The sequence below is a fragment of the Phaethon lepturus genome, unplaced genomic scaffold (assembly GCF_000687285.1).
Source record: "Phaethon lepturus isolate BGI_N335 unplaced genomic scaffold, ASM68728v1 scaffold38379, whole genome shotgun sequence".
NCBI lineage: Eukaryota > Metazoa > Chordata > Aves > Phaethontiformes > Phaethontidae > Phaethon > Phaethon lepturus.
The window spans coordinates 5,461-31,801 of NW_010566531.1; the positions used below are offsets into that span (position 1 = coordinate 5,461).

General features: G+C 37.7%; 1 protein-coding gene across 1 annotated transcript in view; it reads right to left on the minus strand.

Moving 5' to 3' along the window:
• Positions 1-564: 564 nt before the first annotated feature.
• ARHGAP10 (Rho GTPase activating protein 10) overlaps positions 565-26,341 on the minus strand; it is a gene marked incomplete at both ends in the record, with an annotated part of 71,531 nt that continues 45,754 nt past the window's right edge. The window contains 6 exons of the mRNA XM_010295528.1: positions 565-722; positions 15,690-15,849; positions 16,472-16,577; positions 19,142-19,200; positions 20,159-20,246; positions 25,974-26,048. Coding sequence (XP_010293830.1) covers positions 565-722; positions 15,690-15,849; positions 16,472-16,577; positions 19,142-19,200; positions 20,159-20,246; positions 25,974-26,048 — 646 coding nt within the window. The remainder of the gene's footprint in view (positions 723-15,689; positions 15,850-16,471; positions 16,578-19,141; positions 19,201-20,158; positions 20,247-25,973; positions 26,049-26,341) is intronic.

Below are 26,341 nucleotides of genomic sequence, written 5' to 3' on the forward strand. Positions count from 1 at the left end.
CACCCTTTGCCTCACTGTATGTTGCTATTGCAGACTCCATGCAAAAGCAAGATATTTTTTTTTCTTTGCTTCTCAACAGTAAGGCAAGTTTACAAGTATTTACTGCTAGTTACATCAAGGTATTAAAGATTCAAGTGAAGTAGTAGCATTCTCTAGTGCAGTGGTGACCTGAGCCTTTAATCCAGATGAATTTAACTGTAGAGTGCATTAGCTCTTCTCATAAAAGATTTGCTTTAATTTTAGTTCTCTCTCCATTTATCTTATGGCTGTGTAATCTTCAATAGAGGTCAAAGAGATTTCCCCAAAGAAACAGGAGCTGCTTCTTTTTGAGAGGGGAAAAGCATGCTTAAGACAGTTCATCCTACCTTTAAACAAATGTCACAGGACGGTACTCTCTATGCTTACCTTTCTCCGTACTCTCCTTGCTTCTTTACATGTTTCAAAGCAATTAAACACACATGCATGTGCATGCACACATGTATACAAATGAAACATGAAATGAAAACACCTACTGAAGATAGGATACACAGCCCATCTGCTGCAAAGACTGAAGTTACTACTAACATCTTACCATCATCCAGCTCAAGGCAGAGATTGTACACAGCCAGAGGCCTCTTAATACGTTGTCCTTGTCTTCTTGATTGCCTCGGTGGGGCATTTGGAGGAGATACTGACATAGAGATTGGCTCAGGGAAAGTGGCATCAGGCAGGGTTTTGAAAATCTGCAATCAAGAACACAAAGGGTGTTAATTATTTATCACAAAGAGCAACCTGTGTAATGCAACCGTAAAGCATTATCAAACATTTGTTTTGGATTTCATTCAAAACAGGCAGGAGCCAAAAATCCATTCCTTCAAGTTTGGGAGTATGCCGTGGGTCTTGAATAAGCGCTTCAAAAATAAATAAATTAAATAAATAAATAAGAAAATAAGAAAATAAGCAAGAGCACTGTCTACACATTAAACAAGCTGCAAATCAGTTCATCCAAAGACAATATACTTGTAGCCACACTTGCCAGCTAGGATGGAGGGGAAGGGGAAAAAGGGCTATACTAACTTTATGAACCAGTAACCAAAAAGCTTGATAGCTTTAGCTAAGACCTATAACTTTGCCAGAATACCCATTTTAATTTTCAAAACTTGTGATACCATTATAATATTGGCCATCTTAACTAAAAAAAAAAAACCCAAACATACTCTTGAAGAGAACAAGGGAAAAATTTTGAGGGGAGGGGTTTTTAGTGAGAGATACCATAGTAACACACCACATGAGAATTTTTTTGGTTAACTATTTCATATCGAGTCACATTTACATTAAACAATGATATTCACAAAGACACATATAAAAAGGAATGCATTTCTTGTCATCATTTTATCTTTTGAGTCATGACCATTAGCATATCACCACTCCATACAAAATACCATGTCATTTCTCTCTGGATTAACCAGCAATGCAGATTTGCTCAACCTGATATAGCACTTGTGCTTCAACTGTCACATACAGGGTACGGTCTAATGACGCTGATTTACTTATAGAAAGTTATCAGTATGCTGATGTACAATTTAACAGCAGCCTTTTACAAGTGATTGTGGCAAATTCACATGAACAAATTAGCTTAATATGTATTTCATCAAGGACAAACCAGCAAATAAAGAAAAACACAAACAGCAGCTGTACAAGAAAGCCCTGTGTCTGTACAGCACCTTATAGTAACACAACATGGTAATATGACAAGATATAATGAAACAGTATATTGTGTTCTTTTACTGGGCAACACTTACCTGTATAGGAGAGATTATAAAGAGGACACTTGTAAAAAGCTTCTCCTTTGAAGATTCATTATGAAGTAGAAACTCATGATGAAGATATAGAGAGACACCACAGATTACACATTTTTGGATTATTACAGCACATGTCAGGTGCAGCATGAAGCTAAAAGCCAGCCAGGCTACTCTATAGGTGAGAAAAATGCCATAAGCAGCCTGCAGCAAGGCACTCAAGACATAATTTTAAAAGTATAAGAAACTCTACGTGCCATCACATCCTGGCCCGTTAACCCTGAATATTAACATGTTATAGGAATAAGATGACCCAAGAACCCACGTATACACTGGCTTACAGCCACTTAATCATCACACTCAGACTGGCTGGTAAAATCAGAAACACCATTTTCCATGAAAACTGGGAAGAATGATCATATTGCCAAACTGGGCAGCAGTGGGCCTGAAGCCTATATATGGCGTGCAAAGGAAAGCTCCAGTGGAAATATTACCTTCCTTCCCAATACGTGAATGTTGCTGTGTGGGAGGTAAAATGATGTGATTTGAACTTCCCCATACCAGTGTTAAAAAAAAAAAACAACTGTCTCCCACTCCTCCACATGCCTACGAACAAGGGATTACGAGACAGAGTCAAAATAGCGCAAGGAACTCTCTAAAAACAAAAGATTTACAAAGAAGAAATGAAGCAGTTCAACCTGGTTCTCCCCAGTACAGACACGGCAGCGCTCTCAGACAGTGACAAAGCTCTAATTGTGCTCAGAGTGCCAAAGCCATTTCTTAAAACATGACGCAATATATAATAATGAAATCTAATGTGCACCTGCATGGCACTTGGCTAACAGTACCACACTGCCCCCTTATGTGTAAACACAAGGCTAGATTGAGCAGGTTTAGGGATAAATATTTGCTTCTGAAAAATTCAAAAGTACCAAAACTTTAAATGCCATCTTTTCCATGGACTAAGTGTTGCATTTGGGCTCTCTGGTAAATAACTCTCTGCCAAGAGGTTTCAGCGTGTTGTTTACTATGTCACATTCCGCAGCTGTGTTTATTTGTACAGCCTTATCCACGCATCTCCGCTGAAATTAATGATGGTGAGAAGAGCAAGTATTCCCCAGGAGTACTTCGTAAGAGATGAGCTTTCTTCTATGCATTTAGGCGACTTGCACAGGTTGCAGTAAAATTCTTAAGTATTTTTTCCTTGTCTCTCACAAATATTTCAATATACTGCTCTAAAACTATTAGCATGAGAAACTAAGAGACATAAAAGCCAAACACAATCAAGAAAACCATAAAGGTGATGCTTTCTACTTGCAAGTAGCTATGTGATGTGAAAAAAACAATTGGTGGTTTGTTCTGTTTTATGGGGGAAAGCCCCTATACGACAAGCAGGAGAAATAGCAAGAAAGGAGTGAAGTCATACTTCAAATAGTAGCAGTCCAGCACGTACTAGCTAACTTCATAGTGATACCAACGGCAGGTAGTCATGAGCTACCCAGAATAGTTCTCTCTCCCTTAATAAAACAAAAGTTAGGGGTACTGAGTCCTCTCTCTCGCTGTCAGGATAAGCATATCAACTCTACTTTTAATTTTTTTAGGGGCAAAGCTGTGCACCAATGCTTCACAACAGTGCTGCTCAGCGCAACCCAGTCACAGCGCTGGGCTGACGGCGGACAAAGTTCCCTTCTGCAGACACACACTCGGGTGGGCATCAGGCCCGTCCCCTATTTTACCTCACTCTCCTCTCAGCTTCTTGTTCTAACAGATGGGTAGGGAAGTTTAATTTCTGGGATAAGGTCAGTAAGTAGTATACTGCTTTCTAGGGAGCACAGATCACCTCCCAAGAGCTCCTGGCTAGCAGGAGGCCACCTGTTCTTCACACTCACTGGGACAAGGTAAGGGTCCACACAAGCTCCATCCTCTCACTCCTACATTTCTCTGAGGCAATGTTACAAGGTGTAGCACTTTTTTTCTTGTGCTCCCTTTCAACATCTGTTTCCACAGAGAAGAAAGAGATTCCTGAAAGAAGTATTTAGATATAAACTAGAGAATGCAACCTCGACTATCTGCAGAGCAAATTGAGACTAGTTGTCATACTCAGCAATGAAATCACCAAGTATCACGAGTTGCCCTGCAGGATTCTGAGACACACAAAAAACAAACCAACCAACCCAACCCCCCCCACACACACAACCACCACTACAAAGATCACTAGGGGTTGTTGGGTTTTTTATATAAAAGAAAAAGGAAACATCCTGTCCTCACATGATGCACAAAAAAGTATATTTGGAGTCATTTTTGCTCTTTCAGGCAGCTCATATTTGTGTTCATCCCTACTTTGTTATTTTCTTTTTGTCTTTTCAGTAGGAAAATAAAGTCCAGTACAGCCCACCATAACTAGATCTGCTTTTTTAGCAGCAGAAACCTTTTTCTGTTGCAGGCCAAAGCTACAGCTCGTACCACAGTTTTGCAAAGGTGAGCATCTGAAAAGCAAGCAAAAGGTCAACCTCTGCCCTAAGAAGTGCACGTACTGCATTCAGCTTCTCTCTTGCTTTATTTGCACTTAAATAGACAAGTACTTTTCATCATGCCTTAATGGATATTTGTCTGCCACACTGACAGAAGCGTTGTAATGTCTGCCCTGAGAATGGGGGGATGGAGGCATGCTGTATTTCAGTCGTGAGGAGAAGAGTTTTTTGGGTTTGATTTTATTCAAATTTGCTCCTAGCCTTATTAATTATTTAAATGCCATTGAAGTATAAGTGTTTCACAGTTAATGATGCCTGCTGTGGGTGACCTGTTGTCCGAAGCACACTGCACATGCACAGAAGGCGGAATTCAAAATGATACACACGCAATGTACTAATGGTACTAAGAGTCCCATGTTTCGACTGAGTTGCACAACAGTATAGGACCACACCTGACTAAGTTTCACAGTATCTTCTTGCACTGCAAGCTGTTGTTATCAGATGGATGGCGAGGCAACCACACATATCCAATCGGATGGAAACCTCCCATGGGAGAACAGGACTGGAACATGCTATTTACTAGAAGATTTCTTTGCTACTCCAAAAAAAGTCTCCCTTAAACTCTAAATCAGATCTACCACCATCACTCATCTGGACTGCAGAAGTCACCACAGCTTAGACTGATGCCTGTATAAGGAGACGAATGAAGTCCACTCCTTGAATTACTTAATTCAAGAAGCAATAAAAATGTACTAAGCCAACGTCAAAGGTTAAGGACTTCACAGTCACATTCAGTGTTACACAGTATTTGAGACGGTGGCCTAACAGCATTAGGTTCATAGAATATGAGTTCTCTACAATTTAGTTCTCATAAGCACTAGCATCCTCCTACTGACCTACCTGGGGGCAAACTCGGAAGCAAAGTGAAACAATTTATATATGGGTGAAGACTACCACATGTAGCACCCAAAATTGTATCAAGCAACAAATCTGACCATTAGTCAGTCCTATCCCAGTTAGTCCAGTATTTTAAATGGTTGTTTAGGTCTGTATCTTACATGAAAGCAGAATTTAAAGGTGCACTTAAGTGGTGGATCAGTCTTCAAGCCTGCAGTGTAAAAGTTACAACAACAAAGATGAGACTCTTGTCAAGCTATTTAAAACACTGGTACGTTTGACCTATTTCTCTCTATGCAGTAGTACAAAATGGATATTTTACAGGGCTAAACAAACCACAAACCATCTTGGATATACACCACTAATAACAGCTCTGTCCAGAGCAGTGAGCCCAAGACCATCCCACATACAACCATTCCAATTCCTAAACTTGTGTCCCACAAAGTCTATGGAAGCATTTCTTGAGAATTATGAGCCAAATTCAACATATTATCATACTGCATTCTACCAGCAGATCCACACGGCAGCAGCCCAAGGAATTTTGCCAGATTCCCCTTAATCTGCAACAACAGTGTTGGACTCTAGATCCTGAGCTCTTACTAGTGCCGATTTTAGAAATTAAAAAAACCCATGGCTGAGAGGATTTAACTTGGCCTATTCCACAAGTTTATGACTAGATGTATGGTTGTAGTACATGGAAATGTAGATTAGATTCTGCTGCTACAAGAGAAGATGGATCTGTTCTTTCTGGTCTCAAGCACAACTAATTAATGAATTTCAGTATGTTTGCCAGGAATCACTTTAGGAAAAGACCCAGACATCAGGTCATCTCTGTCTGCTTTGTATCACCGGGGTAATTAAAATTTCCTCTAAAGATCAGTGGGAGGCAAACTGCAAGGACAGAGTGGGATGAAAAAGAGGGGAGTAAAAATTGGAGGCTTAGTAATAGAGCTAATGAGGATAAACTTATAAAAAAAATCATTAACAGCTTAAAGTTGTGCCACGATTTTGTTACAAGACAAACCCCGTCATTCACTCTCATAACACCTACAACACAGAACATGCATCTATTTCCTTGGAATACATGAACAAGAATCAGAGTACCAGAAGTCACTGTCTAGTGTAAAGGAAGCTAGAACCTGCAAGGTCATTCCAAATTCTTTTAAATTCAGCTAGTGGTATAGCCTCCACTACTACAATCATATTTTTTTAGAGAACAGTATTTCTCAAGACAAGAAGAACATGAGTAGAAGTTCTTATTTTTAATTTCCCTTCAAAACATACTCAATTCGCAGTTGGCAAATAAAAGAAACACAGAGACACACTTCAACTAATGCTTATTGAAAATATAAAACACCATCCATCTAGGCCACATATACTGCTCTGCCCTTATGCATTTTATGGATATTGTACTCCTTGCATTTCCATGACAATTGTCTATAATATATGCTGATCAAAGAAAATTTTATAAATTAGCAGTTAATGGGATAGTGCAAGAAGAAAATTATCATCACCATGGTCTTTTCTTGACTTAGCTTCTTTTCAATGTAAGGCAAACCAAATTCAGGTTAGATCCAGTAATCTGTACAAACCCAAAACTCTTATATTTATATTAGAGACAAAAATGCTCAAAAGAAGAGGCCAACTGTCTTAGTGGTTCACAGTGTGCTCTTACCCCAATAGACTTTCTAAGCTTTTTTTCCTTTTAAGATAATGAAGGCAGTGGTTGTGCCATTCTTTTTGCCATTTTCGGCAAACATAAAGCAACAATGTCTTTATGTCAAGTTATAATTTTACCGTAGATATAAGCATTACAGGAAGTGCAAGCTGAAAATAAGCATCTTAAAACACACTGCAGTAACTCAGCTACTAATTGTAACCACTAGCCACTAATTGTACTAATTTTTTAACAGGAAAAAACACATTCAACAAAATTAACAGTTTAGATTTTTTCCCCCCTATTTGAAGGGACTGTAGAAGCTAATTGGAGCTATTACAATTTTAATCATCATAGAAATTACAAAAGATCAACTTCTGAAGAGCTAGGACAAAAGCTTTATTTCAAAACCAATTTCTGCACCAATTCTAACAATTTAATAAAATTTCTAGTGTACTAAAATCTTTTTAAAATAATCCTTTGTTCTTGTAGTTTCTTACTTTTTTGCATTTTATTTTACTATGGACAATGTTAGATCAACCCATTTCATTTCTGGTTTTAGTCAACATGATCCATTTCTTCTTCTGGTTCTCAAACACATGATTCAATAAATACAAAATACATGCACTAGAAATTCTTGACATCTAAATAGAATCTGTGTTCAGTGTATAAAATGTGATAAAACTGATTATTTCTAAAAATTACATTAAATATTTTTTGAAAAGGTTTACTACATCTTCAATAAAAATTATCAACAACTGAATTAGAATCCTTAAGTAACTTACCTCCCCAAGTTTACCATCGTATCCACTCCAGTACAGGTGTGCCTGCCTCAAAGTAGCTATCCTGACTTTTGCGCTTTAGTATCTATACACTGTAAAATATGATTTGCTACGCATAGCTTCTGTGAGATTGCACAGGATGCAGATTTTCTGAGGCTTTGGATTTTGAGGCTTGAATTCCACTACAAACCACAAAACACCTTTATACAATATTCACAATCATCGTATTTGAGAAAAAAAACAACCAACCAACCAACCAAGCAGATCAAGAGTTGGAAGACACCTGAAGCTAAGCCTCTAGAGGGCCACCAACCAGAAAGCATCAATAATGCTCTTGATATTGCCTGGCACACTCTAGTTAGTTACAGTGCCACAGAGAATGCAGCCTGAAAAGTAACCGGGTATAAGTCAAAACTAGAAACAGGAAACATCCTTGGCTGTGAGCCAAACCACAAAGCTCTATAAAAAAATAAATAAACCTATCCAAGACAGCCTTTTCTTCATTGCAAAGGTATTGTTTGCTGAGACCATCTGCCTAGCAGCCCGGCTACCCATAACCAAATGAAACACTGCTTTTAGGGATTTGTGAACACTGTGAGTCTCAATCTCATATTAAAATTGGAGTATCTGCTCCTGTTAATACAAAAGGAACTAGAGCTCTGGACAAACTGCAAACTATGAGCGCGACAAAAGAACCAAGGGGATTTTCAGACAAACCTGATGTATCTGCAGACTAATAGCCACTCATTTGGCCTGACTACCTTGAACCATGTAGTTCACATTTGAGCTTTAATGAAGAAACTAAACATAGCCTGTAAAACATGACATTACAGTCTGAAGGACAGCTATGAAAGGATGAAAGAAAAAAAAAAAACACACACCAAGGTTAAAAACGTGTGTCCTTTGATCACTTCTGAATTATGAGTTTGTTGACTCAGCCTTTCTAAAAGTAGCACTCCTGATACAAAGACTGCAGCTTCCACCATATCACTTCTCGCTCCACCTTTTAACAATTCATGAGAAGAACGCTCCTGATAGCAGCCCATTCACTGCTATCAACCATGCCATTTTATTCATTGAAGGAAATGAGAGAGTTAACCATACACCAGGCTTGAAATACTCACACATTTGTTCATTGCACCAGCAGAAACAGCACATTCACCTTCTCTTCTGGTGCTCAGCTGCTGTAACTCACACCAAGGAGAGTATTTTAAAAAGGTTGTCCTTCCCTGTTATAGTTACATATAATAGCTTTGTGTGTCTTGTTTAGTTACAGGAAATACTTAAAATAACAAAAAAAGTCTTCAAATTAAAAGATTAAATACTCAAGCTAATTACCTAGCTTTCTAAAACATAACATACTCCTAGTTACTAAATGGAAAATAATGCAGAAGGAGAATGTTTGTATGTATTTTCTCTTGCAAAGAGCATGAGAAGTCCTGAGAAGATTAAAAAAAGGCAGCACTTACAAACCTAAGTCAAGAGCCAGCAAAAGCAACAACCACAGCCAAAAACACCACAGGTAAACAAGATCTCCCCTTTGTTTGTAATAAATATACATACATAAACATGTATACACACATACAAAAATAAAAATATGTCACACCTAGTTTTCTACAAAATTTATGTACAGAAATGTAAATAATTATATATTGAAAATAAAACCCTACATTTGACCCCCTACCACATAGTCATTGTACAAGGCATCAGAATGAAATGTCAAAATCTTTGCAAATGACACTGTTCCAACTGTAGCCAACCACTCAGCCTCACCAGTATTTTCTTCTCCACAAATTTCCCTGATGCCATTACAAGGATTTATATCATCATTTATTTGTACAATATTTTCTGCTCTTTGTTTTTGTTACTTTTTCCTTACATTATGACTGTAGGGTCTTTGGAGGCAAAGAACATAGTATGTCCAGCATGCTCTGCAATGAAGTAGTGATGCCTCACTACTGGCATGTACACAAAAATATTGGAAATAAAGAATTACCAGCTGACTGCCACATCTTGTTTATTCAAAAATGTGTTAAATGGTTTGAAATACACAAACCTCTCTGGTAAGGAAAAATTCTATTAGAATTCTGATAGAGTACGTACAAAAACAGAAGCATATATTCCACTATTATCCATTAGCAATGATGAGATAGGACGGCATTCAGGTCAGTTTAACCAACATAAAGGAAAAAAAAAGTTTGTAAATTCAAACTTCACTTACCACTGGAAGCTGCAATAAAGTATAATTCTTATGCGACGGTTTCTGCATAACAATTTACTTTTAAACTCCTTAGCGGTGCAACAACTTTTCCCCTCTCCATGTCCCCTGAAGCATTTCACAGACTATTGTCTTTGACTAACAAAATTTTATTTAAGAACATCCATTTTAGCCTTCTCCTTTGTCTCCTCCTCCGCGCATGCAAGCACAGCACCCTGACCATCAAGACTGAAGCAAATATTAGTCAACTGAATTCCACTCCCTTATCATCATTTCCTTACTTAGGAACATTGCCTGTGGGCAGTGGAAGATGAGACCTGTATTACTTAGAAATTTCACATACATTTGAGGGAAGTTTCCCAAAATTAACTGGAAATAACGTAGGCAAATCAAGAAGGCAGAAGTCTGTGTCCATATTATGTACCTGCCATGGATTTGTAGTGCAGCACGTGAGCAGACTGCTTCTAACCCTGAGAGCATGACTTTTGTTTTGATTTTCTTTTTTAATCTAATATGGTTACTCACAGTACATGTTTTGTTTCTTTTGGAGCAGTCTAACAGCATATCAATCCAGGTATTGATCCAGACTCAGTTCCTTTTAACTGCATCACAAACTGATGCATCATCACTAACTGCATCAACAACTGCAGTCACAAACATGAGTGGAGATTTGATATACAGTCTTCTTACTATGCATAAACTACATCAAGGTTTAGAAAACAGTAGCCTTTTAAACAAGTTAACAAACAAAAAAAGGATTTGCAGTCAATTTACCATACCATGTGTGTACGTCTCACATGAAAGGGCTTTCTGCTATCCACAAGGCACAGAAAGGCTTTAAAAGAGTTTGCACACACTGTAGTGGAACAAAAGAGCTGCCCTGACTTCCACCAGAAACCATGATGAATTTCTTTGTTGTGCCTGCTGCCCTCTCTGCTTTAGACTCGGACAATCATTAAAGCAAGTAATTTGAATTAAGTACAGGAATCATTTCAATGACACTTCTGATTAGTTATGTGCTTAAAGTTAAGCACATACTGAATACCTTCCTGAACCGAAGCTCATGCCCTAATGAAGATGCCTTAATGTAATTTTTTCCCGCCTTCAAGTCAAACACTTGTTGACTTCAGAAACATTCAGCTTGGGGAGGTTTCAAATTGCTACACCACAGCAAACCACCATAATTACAATGCATTGCTTTCTGTCTTCTATTGCAGCCAAAGGCAAAGCAACACGAAAGCTGAAACAAGCCCTCTTTAGTATTTCCCCTATGTCCCCTTACCAGGACTTCAAAAGATCTGCTGTGTTGTCAAAAAACAGTCTCAGTTTAGATGATGGCAGTGCCACTGTACTCTAAAGCATCTACCTGCAACAGAACTGCTTTAAACATGCAATGATTGACTGTGCCACTTCATACTCTCAAACGAACAACTGACTTCACCTGCTTCCATTTCTTCTGTCTCACAAATATTGCATGTATTATGCACTGTAATATGTTCTAAGACTAAAGATTCTCCAAGTATTACTACATTAACTTGATGTTGACTTAAGAGTTCATTAGTATTAAATTCTTCCCTTTAAAAAAAAAACCATAAAAGTACCTAAAGTAAGAAAAATTGAAACATTTACATTTCATTAAAAATTATTTTTCCATAAAACTGTTTTGAACAAAACAAAACAAATTTTGCCTAACATATAGAAAATCTTTGTCCTTTATAAAAAAGTTAATACAGAAAACAAGTGAAAACAGTATCTGCCTTATATATAGGAGCTATTGCGTTTTTCAGAAAGAACATCTTTGAGATAGTTTTGCCCATAGGTTATCTGAATTCTAGAAAAAGGTATCTTTTATCATGTCTATTTTCCCTTTCAGCAGACTCTGGCTTCCCAGTCTCCATAAGGCACTTCTGTCTAGCCCCTCTATTTTTTCCTTTTAATTTTCTTTCACTGTAATTTTCATCTTCTTTCAGTTTTTGCAATCTTGCTATTTGTACTCACTATTCTTTCCTCCCCCATATGCTGGTTTAAATATTCCAGTCCCACTGAGATTTTTATTCCAACCTCCTCCCTCAACTTCTTTCATTTCTTAGACTTCTTTTTTTATCCTGGTTTCCCCCCCCCCCTTAAAATAATGTTCATGGAATTGAGAAACCAAAATGGCTCACATTACCACTGAGGCATCTCTAAATGGCAAATAAATAAGCCCTCTGAATAGTGACACTCATTCCAACAAGATGCTAAAACATTATAACAAACAGCAAGATGAACACGTGCATGCTTTTCATGCTGCCATGAAGTGGACTGCCCTTCTTCCTCACCACAAGTCAGAAAGACAGACCAGAAATGTTGAGATGTCCAAGATTTCCAGTCTGTGAAACCCTTGGAAAGAAAAAATTAATTTATATCCTTGAAACACATTCTGGGGAGGAGAAGAGAAATCAAAACCTCTTTTGGGGGTCCAAGTTGACTACCACTTTTCATCAAAGGGTTACCTAAAGGCCAAGCAAAGGAACACCAAGGAAAGGTAGGGCTTCAAAGCAAAATGAACACAATGATGAGACACAAACATTAACCTCTTGATGCTTTTTAGTGAAGGGAATGGTATGCAACATGGAAATCAAGAGAGCCCAGACTGATGTGGCAAGGGAGAAGGGGACAAAACCACCAAGTATGAAATGACAGCAACCTTAAAAGACCTGCAAAGGGGAACAAGAGTGCTGGTGCACTCAGTCCAGTCAGCATAAAACATGGCAATTCTAGGCAAAACTATAGAGAGGTCATTTAATATCAAACCTGAGCATGCTCCTACTTTGCCCAGCGTATCTGGCTGGCCTTCCCCTACAGCCACATGAGAGAAGCAAGCAACCACAGGTCTCATTTTCCTCTGGACTGCCCTCCCTTCCAGAGCAGGTGGTTCTGAGGGCCCTGGGTAAAATATTGTCTCAGCATAGGTCTAGTTTTCACGTTTTCTTTCACAGTAGAGATCTGCTTCCACAGTTCATCTTCTGACTGGACACTGAGAAATACTCTGCCTGGAAGAGACTTATCCATAACTAACAAGAACAAAAGCTAAACAATTATTTTCCTAATGCTCTTCTATCCCCTTTCTAGTCTTAATCATTGTGCAATTCTAATGCCAGTTAAGCAACACATCAGGCTGCACAGTCTAGTTCCAGCATTCATGTCTCAGCATTGGTCTCATTTTGCAAAACATCCCCTCCTCAACCTACTAGAATTGGTTCATAGCCATGGTTTAGAAGTACGTATGCAGCCTGTAAACAAGGTGAAAGTGGTACTGACTGGTTTCTAAATAGCAGGAAATAAATGTCCATATTAACACAGCTTTTAAAAAAAAAAACAGCTTATGCACTAAGCATGATACTCTTATTTCAGGGCAAGTCCCCATATTCAGGTTTCTACATATAAATTGCATAGAAGTTCTCTAACCAGGACTCAGCAGAGTGATGATAGTGGAATGACTGAACCAAGATTTCAAAGCTAGTAACCCAATTAATTATGTCTCCTCCTAAAAATGAATCGTGGCTCTCGTTCAGTAAAGCTATCCACACAAGGCAGAATGAATATTGATGGAATTTTAAAATATTTGAGGAATCATAACAATTTTATACCATTTGCCTACCAAGTTACTGTATTTAAACCAGAAATCTTGATGGCTATTGCTTCTACAGTTCAGAAGTTTGTTAGTCATTTCATTTGCTACTGGGGAAAAGAAACGTCTCTCTGCAGTCTGCCAGAGCTATAAATTACATATGCATGATGTGTGAAGTATCGCTTCAAGTTTCTTTATGCCAGTGTACCTCCATCTTGACTCCACCACTCTTCTACAATTCCAAACTTTGCTTCTATTAGTGGCTAAAAATTATCAGAGGCAGAGTAGTGGCTGACTGAAATATTTGAAAGTACTTTAACCCACAGCTGGTGACTTTTCCTAGGACTTCACCAGGGCTATAAATAAAATTGCCTAACACAAGACTCTTAGAAAGTCTGAAATGCATAGAAATTCAAAACAACAATATAAAATGAACATTAGATTGACAGTAAGCCTGCTTGCCATTAAAAGTAGGTCCTTGGTGTGCTCTAAATGAAGACAGCTCAGTTGTAAAAGCAACATATTCAATTCTACTATAAAATTTTTGTAATGCCTTAACACACACCTCCCCGTTGCCTTTGCTATAAATACTTAGAGGTCACACTTGGGGCTTCCTTCCATCTTGGAAGCAGCTCTAGCGTGGGAGAGGTTGCTGCAGGCAGACCACTGATGGCAAGTTCACCGTTAGAAATGACAGTGAAATGACAGAAGCCCCTTAAAAAAATTATAGCCTTCTAGTTCTAAAGAAGGCATAAAAACAAGGAATTCGGGAAAATGAAGCAGTATCATTCTGATGTACTTTCCTCTCTTCTCTACATTTTCAGAGGAGCAAGAAAGGCTACTACAACTAACATTTCAAATGTGAAATTGATGTCTAGTTTTTAAAGGCATGTGACTGAGCTGGCATAAGAATAAGATGGTGCTAATCTGTGGTGATATGAATAAGCATAACTCAACCTCAACCTCCATATGTTATTAAAACACCCTGGCTCTCCTCACTCTCTCTTCCATTTTCTCAAACTTGTGTGGTCACCACAAGAGCTTCAAAATCACAAGCTTACTGCAGGGTTTACCTTCATTTATAAGGTCCAAAATTAACAGCATGGCTCACAACTCTTGGAATATTTATGGCTTAGAACTTGAGCCACATCTGCAGAACAGTATTTTTCCAACAGAACAATATTGTATCTGCTCAATGTGTGAGTGAGGGCAGCATTACACCCTCAGTCAACTATGCCAACAAAACCCACCATGTGGCTACAGCTTTGCCAAGAGAAGCTTTGCCCAGCCTGTATCATTCAGGGAGGTAGCGCAATTACATTGTCAGAAAAACTTGAGACAGATATTATTTACAGTTGATAAGACTTGACTTAGATAGCCAATTTCAACACTGTTAACCTTTAAAAGGAGTACCTATTTCAATGCTTGGAGTGCTTAAGAAAGGAGGAAAAAAGCACATCCTGGAATTTTTCCAAAGCACTTTTTTTTAAAATAAGCCTGAGGGAGATGCTGCCCATCCTCCCAGTACAAGCAAAGTACCTCAAACATCTAGAAGTCAGCTTAGACACGAAGGGCTCTCAAAGGAGTACCCAAACAAAGAGAACAGTAAAGGACTACTTTTTTCTTTTTTTTCTTTTTTTTTTCTTAATTTCAGATCCCAGATTACATGCAGTGATATTCTGGACAGTACCTTGTATGTGTAAGGCACCTTAGTAACTGGCAGCTGCCAAAGCAGCAGCAACAACGTCTATTTTCAGTATTACCTCAAATACAAAGGCTTAAAATAACATTTCCTTTGTTTTCAGATGAATGTGTGTTAATACCTGGCGCTCTCATAATTCTTTTTACCCATAGAGTATAGTACAGTCTTTTTACTTTGTGAAGTCTGAGAAAAATGAAGACACAGAACAATTAATTCAAACCCTGGTCAAAGTACTTAACGGAAGAGCTAAAAGCTGAGACTGGGCTTTCTCTTTTCCAGTCTTGTATCACTTTCGCTCAGAAAAACACATATGCAAATATCATAATGAAAAATCTATTTCTGTACTACACACACAGAAGCACCACTATTTCCAGGAAATATGCGTTCTGGAATGTCAGTTTTCCTATGAACAGGAATACTGATTGAGCATAAATATCCAAAAGCATACAGTGTATACAGAATATTCTTTAGAATTAAGCTATTTGTAACATCATACTGAACTCCACACCACCCATTAAGCCTAGCAGATCTTTTTAGCCAACGCTCAGAAAGGCAGAGGTGTATAAAAGCTTACCTTCTCATGATTTTCTATCAGGATTTCAACGACGATATTCTGAAACTTCAGGTCCATGATGGCTGCTACAGTTTCTTCCTGTGGCCTCATTAAGGTTGGTCCAAATACTACCCCTAGATTTGCCACAGTCATTAGATTCCTCTTGGCATGCTTTGAAACACTTTTTGAAAAGAATTGAAGGAAAAAACAGGAAATAGGTTATGAAAAATTTCCATCACTGTTGGAAACAGCAGCCTACAAATGAAAACATTACATTTCCTTAATCTATGTTTTAGAAGTTTGTTTTGTGCAAAGTTTCTTCAAATAAAGTCTTACTGAATTCTGGAAAACAGAAAAGCCATTCTTCCATTGGTGATTTAAAAACAAAAGCAGTCTCTTACTGAACTTAAATATATAAAATGCACTTAGCGTTGGACCAGGGCAAGTGTGAAACCAACTTAAATTTGCTAACAGATCTCCACTATTCACTTTGCCAGAATTTGCGAAAGGAAAGTATAATGTTCCCTTTCTCACTTCAATCAAACCCTCCACTGCTGGCAGGACTGCTAAAGTAAATACTTATATGGCTTCATTAACGGATTAGATTTCTGCCTTTCCCGCCAAAATATACACAGCATGAGTCAAACGTCTTGTCTGCTTTTGCACGTTTGGTTCTTGGTATTGTGCATGACAGCATCAAGATGGGCTTCAGCTCCAGCCACACTTAACTAAGGCCCTTTGTAGTTAAGTGAAGGTAAGAACAAGAGTTCTCACAAGGTAGGAAAGCAGGTCATAACACTTACTTCGCTAAATGTTTCACCAAAATTTCCAGCATCTCTTTGTTCTTTTCTGGGAGTTTATGGACCAAGAAGTGAACAGCATTAACTCGAGATTCAGGACTCCCACTTTCTATGGGACACAGAAATAAATAACTATCTCAAAAAATAAAAATAAAATTAAATCCACAGAAACACAAAGCTTCTGCCACCCCTGCACAGAAACATACTGCACACACTTTGCTTCACCATTTATGTATCTCCAAACATAGCAATATCGAACATATGCGCTCTGTTTTCACAAGTAGTCTTGTTCTAGAATTATCAACTTATTTGCCTATTTTCTCAACTCATCTTTCAATCCACCTGCAAAAGGATGCCTTTGTTCATCTATTTTTAAAAAGCAACAGATGTAGTTATTGTTTTGCTGCATTGGACTCATCTGCTTACGAATATACCGCAAGGTGAGAAGCAATGTTACTAGGTGCCACAGAGTGGAATTGTACTACTTTACTTTTTAGCATCATTAGCTGATTGTCCTCATCATTAGAATTCAGTTTTGTTGGTACTATGCAGCTAATGATACTGCATTTATGCTACCTTGCATTGGAAACTGCGTAAAAACACATGCAGAAGATTCATATGCTCAGAAAGAGAAAATCTAAACACCTTTGAAGGAACAAAAGAATAATCATGTAACAAAATCTACTGAGCGTGATTACTACAATAAAGGGCCCTGAATAACAACAGCATCCCTCTCTAGTACAGTACAGAAATAAAATAAAAATAAGTAAGGAGCTTTTCATTTTTGTGCATTGCATGTTGAACTGTTTGGCCCCTGCAGGTTTCACTAGTACACGGATGAAAACAAGAATCTGTAAAAGATTAAAATGATGACCCCTCTTCCTATTTCTCAAAGTTTTATTAAATCACAAAATTATCTCTCAGTAGTGGTTACAATGACAGGAGTGGAAGTATTTCTCTTGTATATAAAAATACTTAGTACAAGGTACATAAAGAGAAAAACTTAAAACCCACTCTGAATGCAAGAAGTTTTGACACCAGGACCACTCCTCATCAGGTCTCGTTTTACTCTAAGGCAACTTTGATTGTTAAGTGTATAAAATACCACCATATTTCTTCAGTGCATATTGCTACAGATTTTAGGGTTTTTTTTATTCTTTTGCAGTGAACACCCCTGCACAGATTGCAAGAAAAAAGGCTACCAAAATGCAAAACGTTTAGCTCCTAGTCAGCTAATCAAAATTCAGACAGCCAGAAAAACATAAGCCTTCTTTAAAGCAAGACTATTTTACATATATGTGAAATCACAAATGCTAATTAAAGAATGGCTAAGCAACTTAATAACAAGATACAGTCAAGACTTATATAGTTTCAATCTACACTGATATGTATAAAGAAAAGAAAATTGAAAGGAGAACCTTTCAATTTTGGCTGCCCCTGCCCGCCCCCCAATAGTTGCAGAGAAAAGGATATTTCTTGCTATTCCTGGTGCTGCTGGTTTTTTACAGCCAACGTAGGAAACAACAGTGACTACCTATTTTTAAGTATACCGTAACTCAGATTTGCAATGTTGATGACATTTCTCTCCCCAAGAGATAGAATCAAACCCTCTACAAAATTGTTTACTACTTATGAACACTGTACATTAAAACACTGTAATCTCAACTGAATCCCTTTATTGAGAGAGACTATAAAATAGAGAAAGGAAAATAAAGAAACTCCTGGCAAAACTTCATAGGTCAAGAAATTATTTTAACACTTTCCAATACAAGTGGGCAGATTCACCATCTAGGTAAGTATGTTGAGTTTTGTTTAAGAGTTTGGCCTCTAAGATGTGCTTTAGCAATGAATTTCATGGGCCAATTCTCATTTTGAATTAAGGATCACAAGTGAACACATACTGCAGTCCTGGAAGGTCATTACAGCAATATGAAGAAGATAAAGCAATTGTCTCAAAGTTTATTTTAATTTTACTTGCCACAGTTTGCCAGAAGTGCTACAGGCTGGGAAGAAAATCAGCTAAATATCTGTTTGATACTTTGCCAAAAATTTTCTTACACAGTTTCCCTCCATCCTCTTCCAAAAAAATTCCATGTACATTAGATACCATACAGCTGAACTACAAATGCTGTTGTGTCTTCTCCAGGTCTGTATTTGAACTGCCATAGTGTAATCTGGCCTGCTCCTTCCTTTCTTCTACTAATATATGAGGAACATTCAAGTCAGCCTAGATACAGAGCTAACAAGGCACTGAAAACAAGGGTCAAGCAGCTCTGCTTTAAGGATTCAAATGAGCCCAAATTAGTGGGCTTCATATCCTTTATGATGGAAGAAAAAAAAAAAATCACATTCTAAGTAGATGTTTATCGTTATATAATTAAGATAATAAAAATGAATGTTTACAATCTCTATCCAAAAGCTTTTCCATAAAAGTAAAAATTGCGCTATGCTACGTCTGTCACAAGCTTGTCTGTCAATTGATACATCATACGTAACAAACACTAGAACCGAACGCTGGTTAAAATCTACATATTTTTAAACATTTATTATTTCTTATTCCTATATTTTTACTGGGTTGAAGAATTTTTCTGAAACTGCATTTGCATCCTGCTCCTAAGGCCACAACAGTACTATAAGAAAAGATTTCTATTTTAACCACAGCCATATATTTACTGGCAGGAACGATGAATTCTCCATGCAGCTCATATGTCATCAATGGCTCTGGAAGGCTTCTGTAAAACAAGGATGACATAATAAATTTAGCTATATTCTTTTCTACCTGTATTTACTCTAAGTATGAGACGTTTTTAACATTCAGTATTATAAGCGTCACATTGGAGGCAACCATTGTTACAATGGCCCTTGAATTCAGGGATCTCCAGCGGGAGTGAAAAACTTGGTATTATCAGGAAAATAAGACTAAATACATCCATTCACCTTCCACGAGCTGAAGTGATTTTGTTCTTTCCTAATTTTTTTTTTTTAATTCTTTCCTACATTCCTACGTAAGAGACACACTTTTATTGGTAACAGTTCTTCAGCATTCTTCGGCAATGGTTGCAGTAACACTTTATTTAACAAAAACAGATTAAAAATACTATACTTGTCTTACGCTATGAGAGATACACAATAAGTTCTACGTTCTATGTTCTTAGGCAATTTAGTAAAGTATCTTGATCAGGAATTGGCCAGGCCATTTGAACAGAGAACACATCTAACATTCTTACTTTCAACACTCAAAATATTATTACTATTGTACCTAGAACATCACAGCAAGGGCCAGAAGGAAAAGAGGAAAATATTTAAAAATTCATAACCTTTTATCTTTTCATTCTACCACATTAAAACAGAAAAAGGCAGAAAACTCTTTTAACAATCTTAGCCGATTTTCAGTAATGACTCTCAGCAAGTTTACTAACAATTCAGGTTTCTGAACCATCAGTGAAATGCTTATGTCTCTAACAGAAAAATGCTTTGGGGCTTGTCTCATATGAACATGACTATTAGTGTTGCTAAATTATTTTGCTTCCCACAAGACAAAAAAGAAACATGGTATTTGCAGAAAGTGAACCTCTATTCCAAAATACAGGAAAAGTAAGTAACGTAGCTTAACACACTGCACAGGAGAAACAGAATACAGAATTCATAGTCTAATTAATGAATAAATAAACGAGAGAGAGACAGGCTTACCGCAGATATTGCTTCATAGCACTAGTAATTGTCTTCACTTCCCAATCTACAGAGTTTTCCAGGTCAACTTCATTGCAGGTTTTTGCATCTAGAAAATAATCAGAAAGAGAAGAGGTACAGGAAAAAAGGGAATACTAAATCAGTATACCCTACATGAACATTAAATTTGACCATTATGTATTTGCTCACATAATCGTAGAAGTACGTAAGAAGTATGTCCTTCTTAGTATTAACTAATAATAAGACGACTTAATATCCAAACCTCTTTATAAATTCCATTTCCATATTTTGTTTTTAAAAGTATTTACTGCTGATTTTTTCTTTAAGGAAGGATTAAAAATCACTTTCATGTAAAAAAGATCTCTATAGCAATTGATGTTTACACACCTTTAACTAAACAGAAAGATGTACACAAACACAGAAAGATGTACAAAAGCAGTTTAGAAAAAAGACCCACTAAGCATAATACATCTTTTCCACTTTCATTATTTAAAATGCAAGCACACTTTTTTGAATCACTTGTAAACTGTTATTTTGGACTCCTAATGAAAATAGCCAAAGTTCAAGTATGACCCTCCTTACTGTGTGAAAACCTTTAAGAGGCACTTCAAAAGTAGAAAAAGGACTCTTCTCTATCAGTAAGTTTCTTCTACAAGATGGCCTGAATGTTTCCCTTACTTGACCAGTTTTAGCCAAAGGGGAAAAAGCTTGCTTGACCATTTGGCAGGCTCACAGAACTCCTCCCATCTTTTACCAGGTTAGTTGGCGGAGTCTTATAACACGACAGATCATATTGAACTGTCATTATGTCTGAATGACCCGTCAGGTGAAAGATTTTTTGACAGAACATAGAAAACAACACAGGGCACTGGAATGTTTTGCCATCAAAAAAACCCTTTTGGCCTCAAACAGGAAGTAATAGCTAGTTGACACAAGAACATCACATGTATATGGCAAAACTAGTCCAAGGCATTTGGTAACTTCTAGTGCCTGAGCTTCTGTTACTATTACTGCTACAGGTTTTAACCAGTCACTAGAGTAAACCACAGCAGTAGCTGACACAGATTACATGTTGACCAGTTCATACAATTCAGAAATCATTTGTTACTTTGCTTGTCAGACAAACGACAGACACATTTAAAAAATCAAATCAGGATCCCTGATTAAAGGTGCCGTCCTTTTACTGCGACTAAATAATTCTGTTCTAAAGGCTGTGCCAAGCAATTATTTCTGTAACTGAATATTCTCCTTCATTATATCAATTATTTAAATCTCATTTTAAAATACAAGTCAGATAACATTTTCTACCAAATTGTCACTAGCCAACCACCACCCAAAATATTCAAGATTGTCTCAGGAAAAAGTTTCTTTTTTCCTCTCTTTAACACGCTGTGTTCAAATTCTCTTTTTTGAGAAGAAAAATACAAGCCAGTATGCTATTTGCCTTATTTCCCCGCCCCCACCCCCGCCCTGTATCAGCAATAGTGTGGCCAGCAGGAGTAGGGAAGCGATCATTCCCCTGTACTCGGCACTGGTGAGGCCGCACCTCGAATACTGTGTTCAGTTTTGGGCTCCCCACTACAAGAAGGACGTTGAGGTGCTGGAGCGTGTCCAGAGAAGGGCAACGAAGCTGGTGAGGGGTCTGGAGCACAAGTCTTATGAGGAGCGGCTGAGGGAACTGGGGTTGTTCAGTCTGGAGAAGAGGAGGCTGAGGGGAGACCTTCTCGCTCTCTACAACTGCCTGAAAGGGGGTTGTGGCGATGAGGGTGTTGGTCTCTTCTCCCAAGTAACCAGTGATAGGACAAGAGGAAATGGCCTCAAGTTGTGCCAGGAGAGGTTTAGATTGGATATTAGGAAAAATTTCATTACTAAAAGAGTGGTCAAGCATTGGAACAGGCTGCCCAGGGAAGTGGTTGAGTCACCATCCCTGGAAACGTTTGGAACACGTGTGGAACATGGTGCTTAGGGACATGGTTTAGTGGTGGACTTGGCAGTGCTAGGTTAACAGTTGGGACTTGATGATCTTAAAGGTCTTTTCCAACCTAAGTGATTCTACAAATCTATGAAAACCTTCCTACAGAATTAAATAAAAACGGTCATCACATTAGAAACTAGTGGAATCCATGGGAATTTTGTTACTAAACCACTATGTAATATCCAGTTTTTAAATAACTGCTTCATAATCATCAACCTCCTTTACAGTCAAAGGATGCACTCAGCTGTGTGAATTTTAAGAGCATCTGTATTTTAAGACCAAGCCTCTTAAAATAAAAAATAGAAGGTATTGCTGAAGAATTCCATTATCTCTTGGGAGGAAAAAAAACTCAACAAAATTTGGCCCTGCTACCAAGCCCAAACATTCCCTACTTTGACTGTAAAAGCCATCAAGACTTAAAGGCATTTTTTTTCCACTTTTGGTTTAACAGTTGCCCTCTGTGCCCCACCACCCCACATATTTGACTGTTCCCACTCCATTTTTCCCTCTACCTCGAACACCCCAGGCCATTATATGAACCGGAACTTCAATCAGGATTTCAAAAATGTCTCCACTAGTTGTCATGCTTTTTGTTCACATAGCAGCCACTGTGCACTGAATGGCAACTTTACACATACAAAAATAACTGTGCACATTTATGGAACAGCTTTTGACAGATCAGCTCTAAATTTTATGCAAGTCTTTCTGACAATAAGGTAGCTAGAGTTTATAAAAACAGTCCAGTTCACTAAACCGGGTAAGGAGGAGACTCTTTCTGCTTTCATATGCAATATGCCCACTGTAGGGGTGTATGCATGCTGTCATTTACTGTACATAAAATAATAAGGAATTCAGTGTAATTTTTTTGAAAGCTGCTGGTTTTGAAAAGGCAAAGGTACCTGAAAGTTTTCTTCTACAACATGTAACGTCTGGCATTTTTCATGCCAGGCAGTATCAGAAATCAAAACTGAACTCATCAGTAGAAACTCCAAGTCCTTAGCAGTCACTTCACCACGAGCAAGGGTCTGTATAAAAGCTGACCTTTGTAGTAGTTTGTATGAAATCGATGTAAGCAGCTTGTATGAAATGAGCCACATCAGATCTATAAAGTAGACCACAGATGAAACAGGAATCGGTCCCTGACGCATTTCAAGAACTGAGCCTCCTGATGGCTGACGATGCACTCTGAATTGCTTATAACAAATCCCCATAGCATTGGAAGTCCTAACTCTGTATCCGTGTTTACAGTGAGGTATCAGATTAACTGAACATTTTTCCTTGAAATGTAATGTGTGTTTTCCTTATCAAATGCCTCACTTAAATTTAGATAAGATTATTGTTGCAAAACAGATCACCATAGCACAATGCTAGTTACAAGTAACTTCAAGGACTAAGTTAATTGCAAAATTAACTCTTTTTTTATTATTATTATATATTTATTTGCTGAGCCTCATTTTAGAGAGGACTTCATTTCACTGGTTTTTTATATTAAAGGTGAAAATTTGTCCATTTGTAGCATTAGAAAAGCATATGTTGGTCTTCTCATACTCTCTTGACTCTCAATATAGTTTCTCAAGTTTTATAGAAAATATTCTGAAAAAAAGACGAAACTACCTGCTGTTATGTCCCTGGTAACCATTTGGAAGACTTTTTTTTGCACTTTGGGCCTTTCAGACTGTGAACTTCATGGTCAATGACAGGTAGCCTAAAATACTTTGAAAACTTATCAAACATTTTAAAATACAGAAGGTTAATATGAGGTTTTTATGATTCTGAAACGATCTTTCATATAAAAGGGTATCTAAGAGTATACACAGAGACAAAGGATTAAAGATTAATCAGTCATTTTAAATTCTCTGTACCACCGTATATCAAAAAGAAGCCCTCTTTATTCTTCTCCGAGGACAGCCAGATAAAGAGCACAGATAGGATCGCTTTCAACAAATCATCAGAAAAAGAGCACCTGCTTGCACCCTAACTTTTTTCTGTTCAGTATTTTGCCTCGTCTTAATACCACTGTATTCCTCCTACTTCAAATAAATATATGAATCTTGGGAATGACAAAAAATGTTTCTAATTTTAAAAAATAACTAAAAGCAGATGCTGGAATCACCAGTAAACTCTTCCAGCTGCTACTGAACCACTGGCAACCTGAGTCTATTTAATTTGGATACCATTAATGGCAAAGAAGAAAATCTGCCTGCCAGACCTGTACGCCCAAGCTAAGCCAGTAAGTACAAAACTGAAAAACATCTTATGATACCAAATGCATTTAATCAAGACTCTCAGTGATAACACTTCATTCTTCCTATGGTCAATGGCTAAAGATGGTTATTGTTTAGTGAGGCTAACTCCAACACAGATAAACAACCATGAGAATCTGTTATAGATCAGTTATTTTTATTAATCCCAGTTCGTATTTCCAGAAAGAGTCTTTTGCTACAATACTTTAAAGATACAGACAGGTTTATGTGCACTAATGGAGAAGTTCAGGGGGCTGTTAATATTGATTAAAGTAAGATATCGTGAATTAATATTTAGCAAGGTCATTATGACAGATTGATATGACATGCAGGTCCTCAAGCCTGATGTCTTATAATTTCTGAAGAGACAGCCTGTTTGAAAAAATAAAGGAAGGAAAAGAAAAAGTCTTACAGGTGGCACTGAACTGACAGCAGCATATAATATAAAAGCGCTTTGTCATTCACATAATGTCTGGGGTAATGAAATGAATTCACTTTCTGGCTTCCTCCAGTTTGCAGTGCCAAAGAACACTGTGTTATCAGCACAGATGGAGCATGCATGGTTCTGGAGAAGAGCCTGGTGCAAACTGCAAACAAGCTTCTTTGCATACCAATGAATCCCTGAGAATCAGACCTTTGCTGTCAAGTGACAGGTTTGGAAGCTCTATAAAAATGAACTAATCCCAGTGGTCTTGTCTGACTGCATGTACTGTCAGTGCTCAGGACAAGAAATTGGGAAACACAGCACATCTTGCAATCATGGCTACTACTTTGGTGAGAGCTATCGGGCAGATGAGGGATTTCATCCAGGTGCCAATACTTTCCCCCCCAGCCCTGCTAGGGATAGTGGAGTGGCAAGAGAACTACAGTGACTGGGATTAAAGATGCATCAAAACCTCCACACAGAAAATGGGGGGAAAAAAAAAGTTTCTGAGAATAATTTTATGAATCAAGAAATCTTAAAAGCTACACATGGCTAACTAGGTATAAGAGAGTCTAAGACGTTACCCACATGTAAGAGTTATACTACTGAGTTTATAAAAAACAAATCCTTTCTCCATCTGTCTCCCGCCTTGGCACATAGCTATTACTAATACGTATATCATATTCCTCCTCTTAAACCAAAGAGCTCTTTGCCAGTCAGCTTAAACTAAAGGTCTTCTTTTGCACAGTGATTAACTAAACACATGCAAGGGTGTGCACACCTGTACATCTTAGACAAGGGACAAGAAAGGTGGAAGCTTCAAACAATGAAGCAATAAGTTTCAAACTTTCTTGAATTTGGTATTTTGAATTTTCTGATCAGACTCTTCAACTTAGGCTGCTTTAATCCCACTTGCACCAACCTTGCACAAAACCCATGATGTGGTCCTACGTGTCCCATACCAGTTCTCTTAGTTTATTCCTACCACCTAATCTTGGTCTTGCTAAACCAGGGGAACTTACAATGATATGGGGATTATTTGCATGGACTAAAGCAAACCAGATTTGGCCCTTATAAAGAACAACTACAGGCAGATGCTTTTAAAACTAAATATTGACAGTAAAACAACAAGAAATAAAATATTGAAAGTATGATTGTAAAATAGAGGCATACCCATCAACAAACTCAGAAGTCTCTGGACCTTTGAACTCACCCCCACAACTCTGTACAATCCTTGGTCATTTATACCTATTATGCAAAAGGAGAAAAAAAAAAAAAAAAAAAGGCAGAAGATCAACCACAGTGAAATTTAGCATTGAAACTTTCCCCAGGCCACAAATTCTCCTCAGAGACATACAGACTACATAGTATTAACACAGTCATAAGAACAATGTTATAAATAAAGTATTGCAAGAATCCTTTTGTTCTTCTGTGTTTTCAGGATAAGTTCACATTATGTTTTGGTAAAGGTTTCAGGTCCCTCAATTCCACCTCAGAAACTGGGAGGAGAAGCAAACTGGGACAACCCTTTCTTGGGGGGG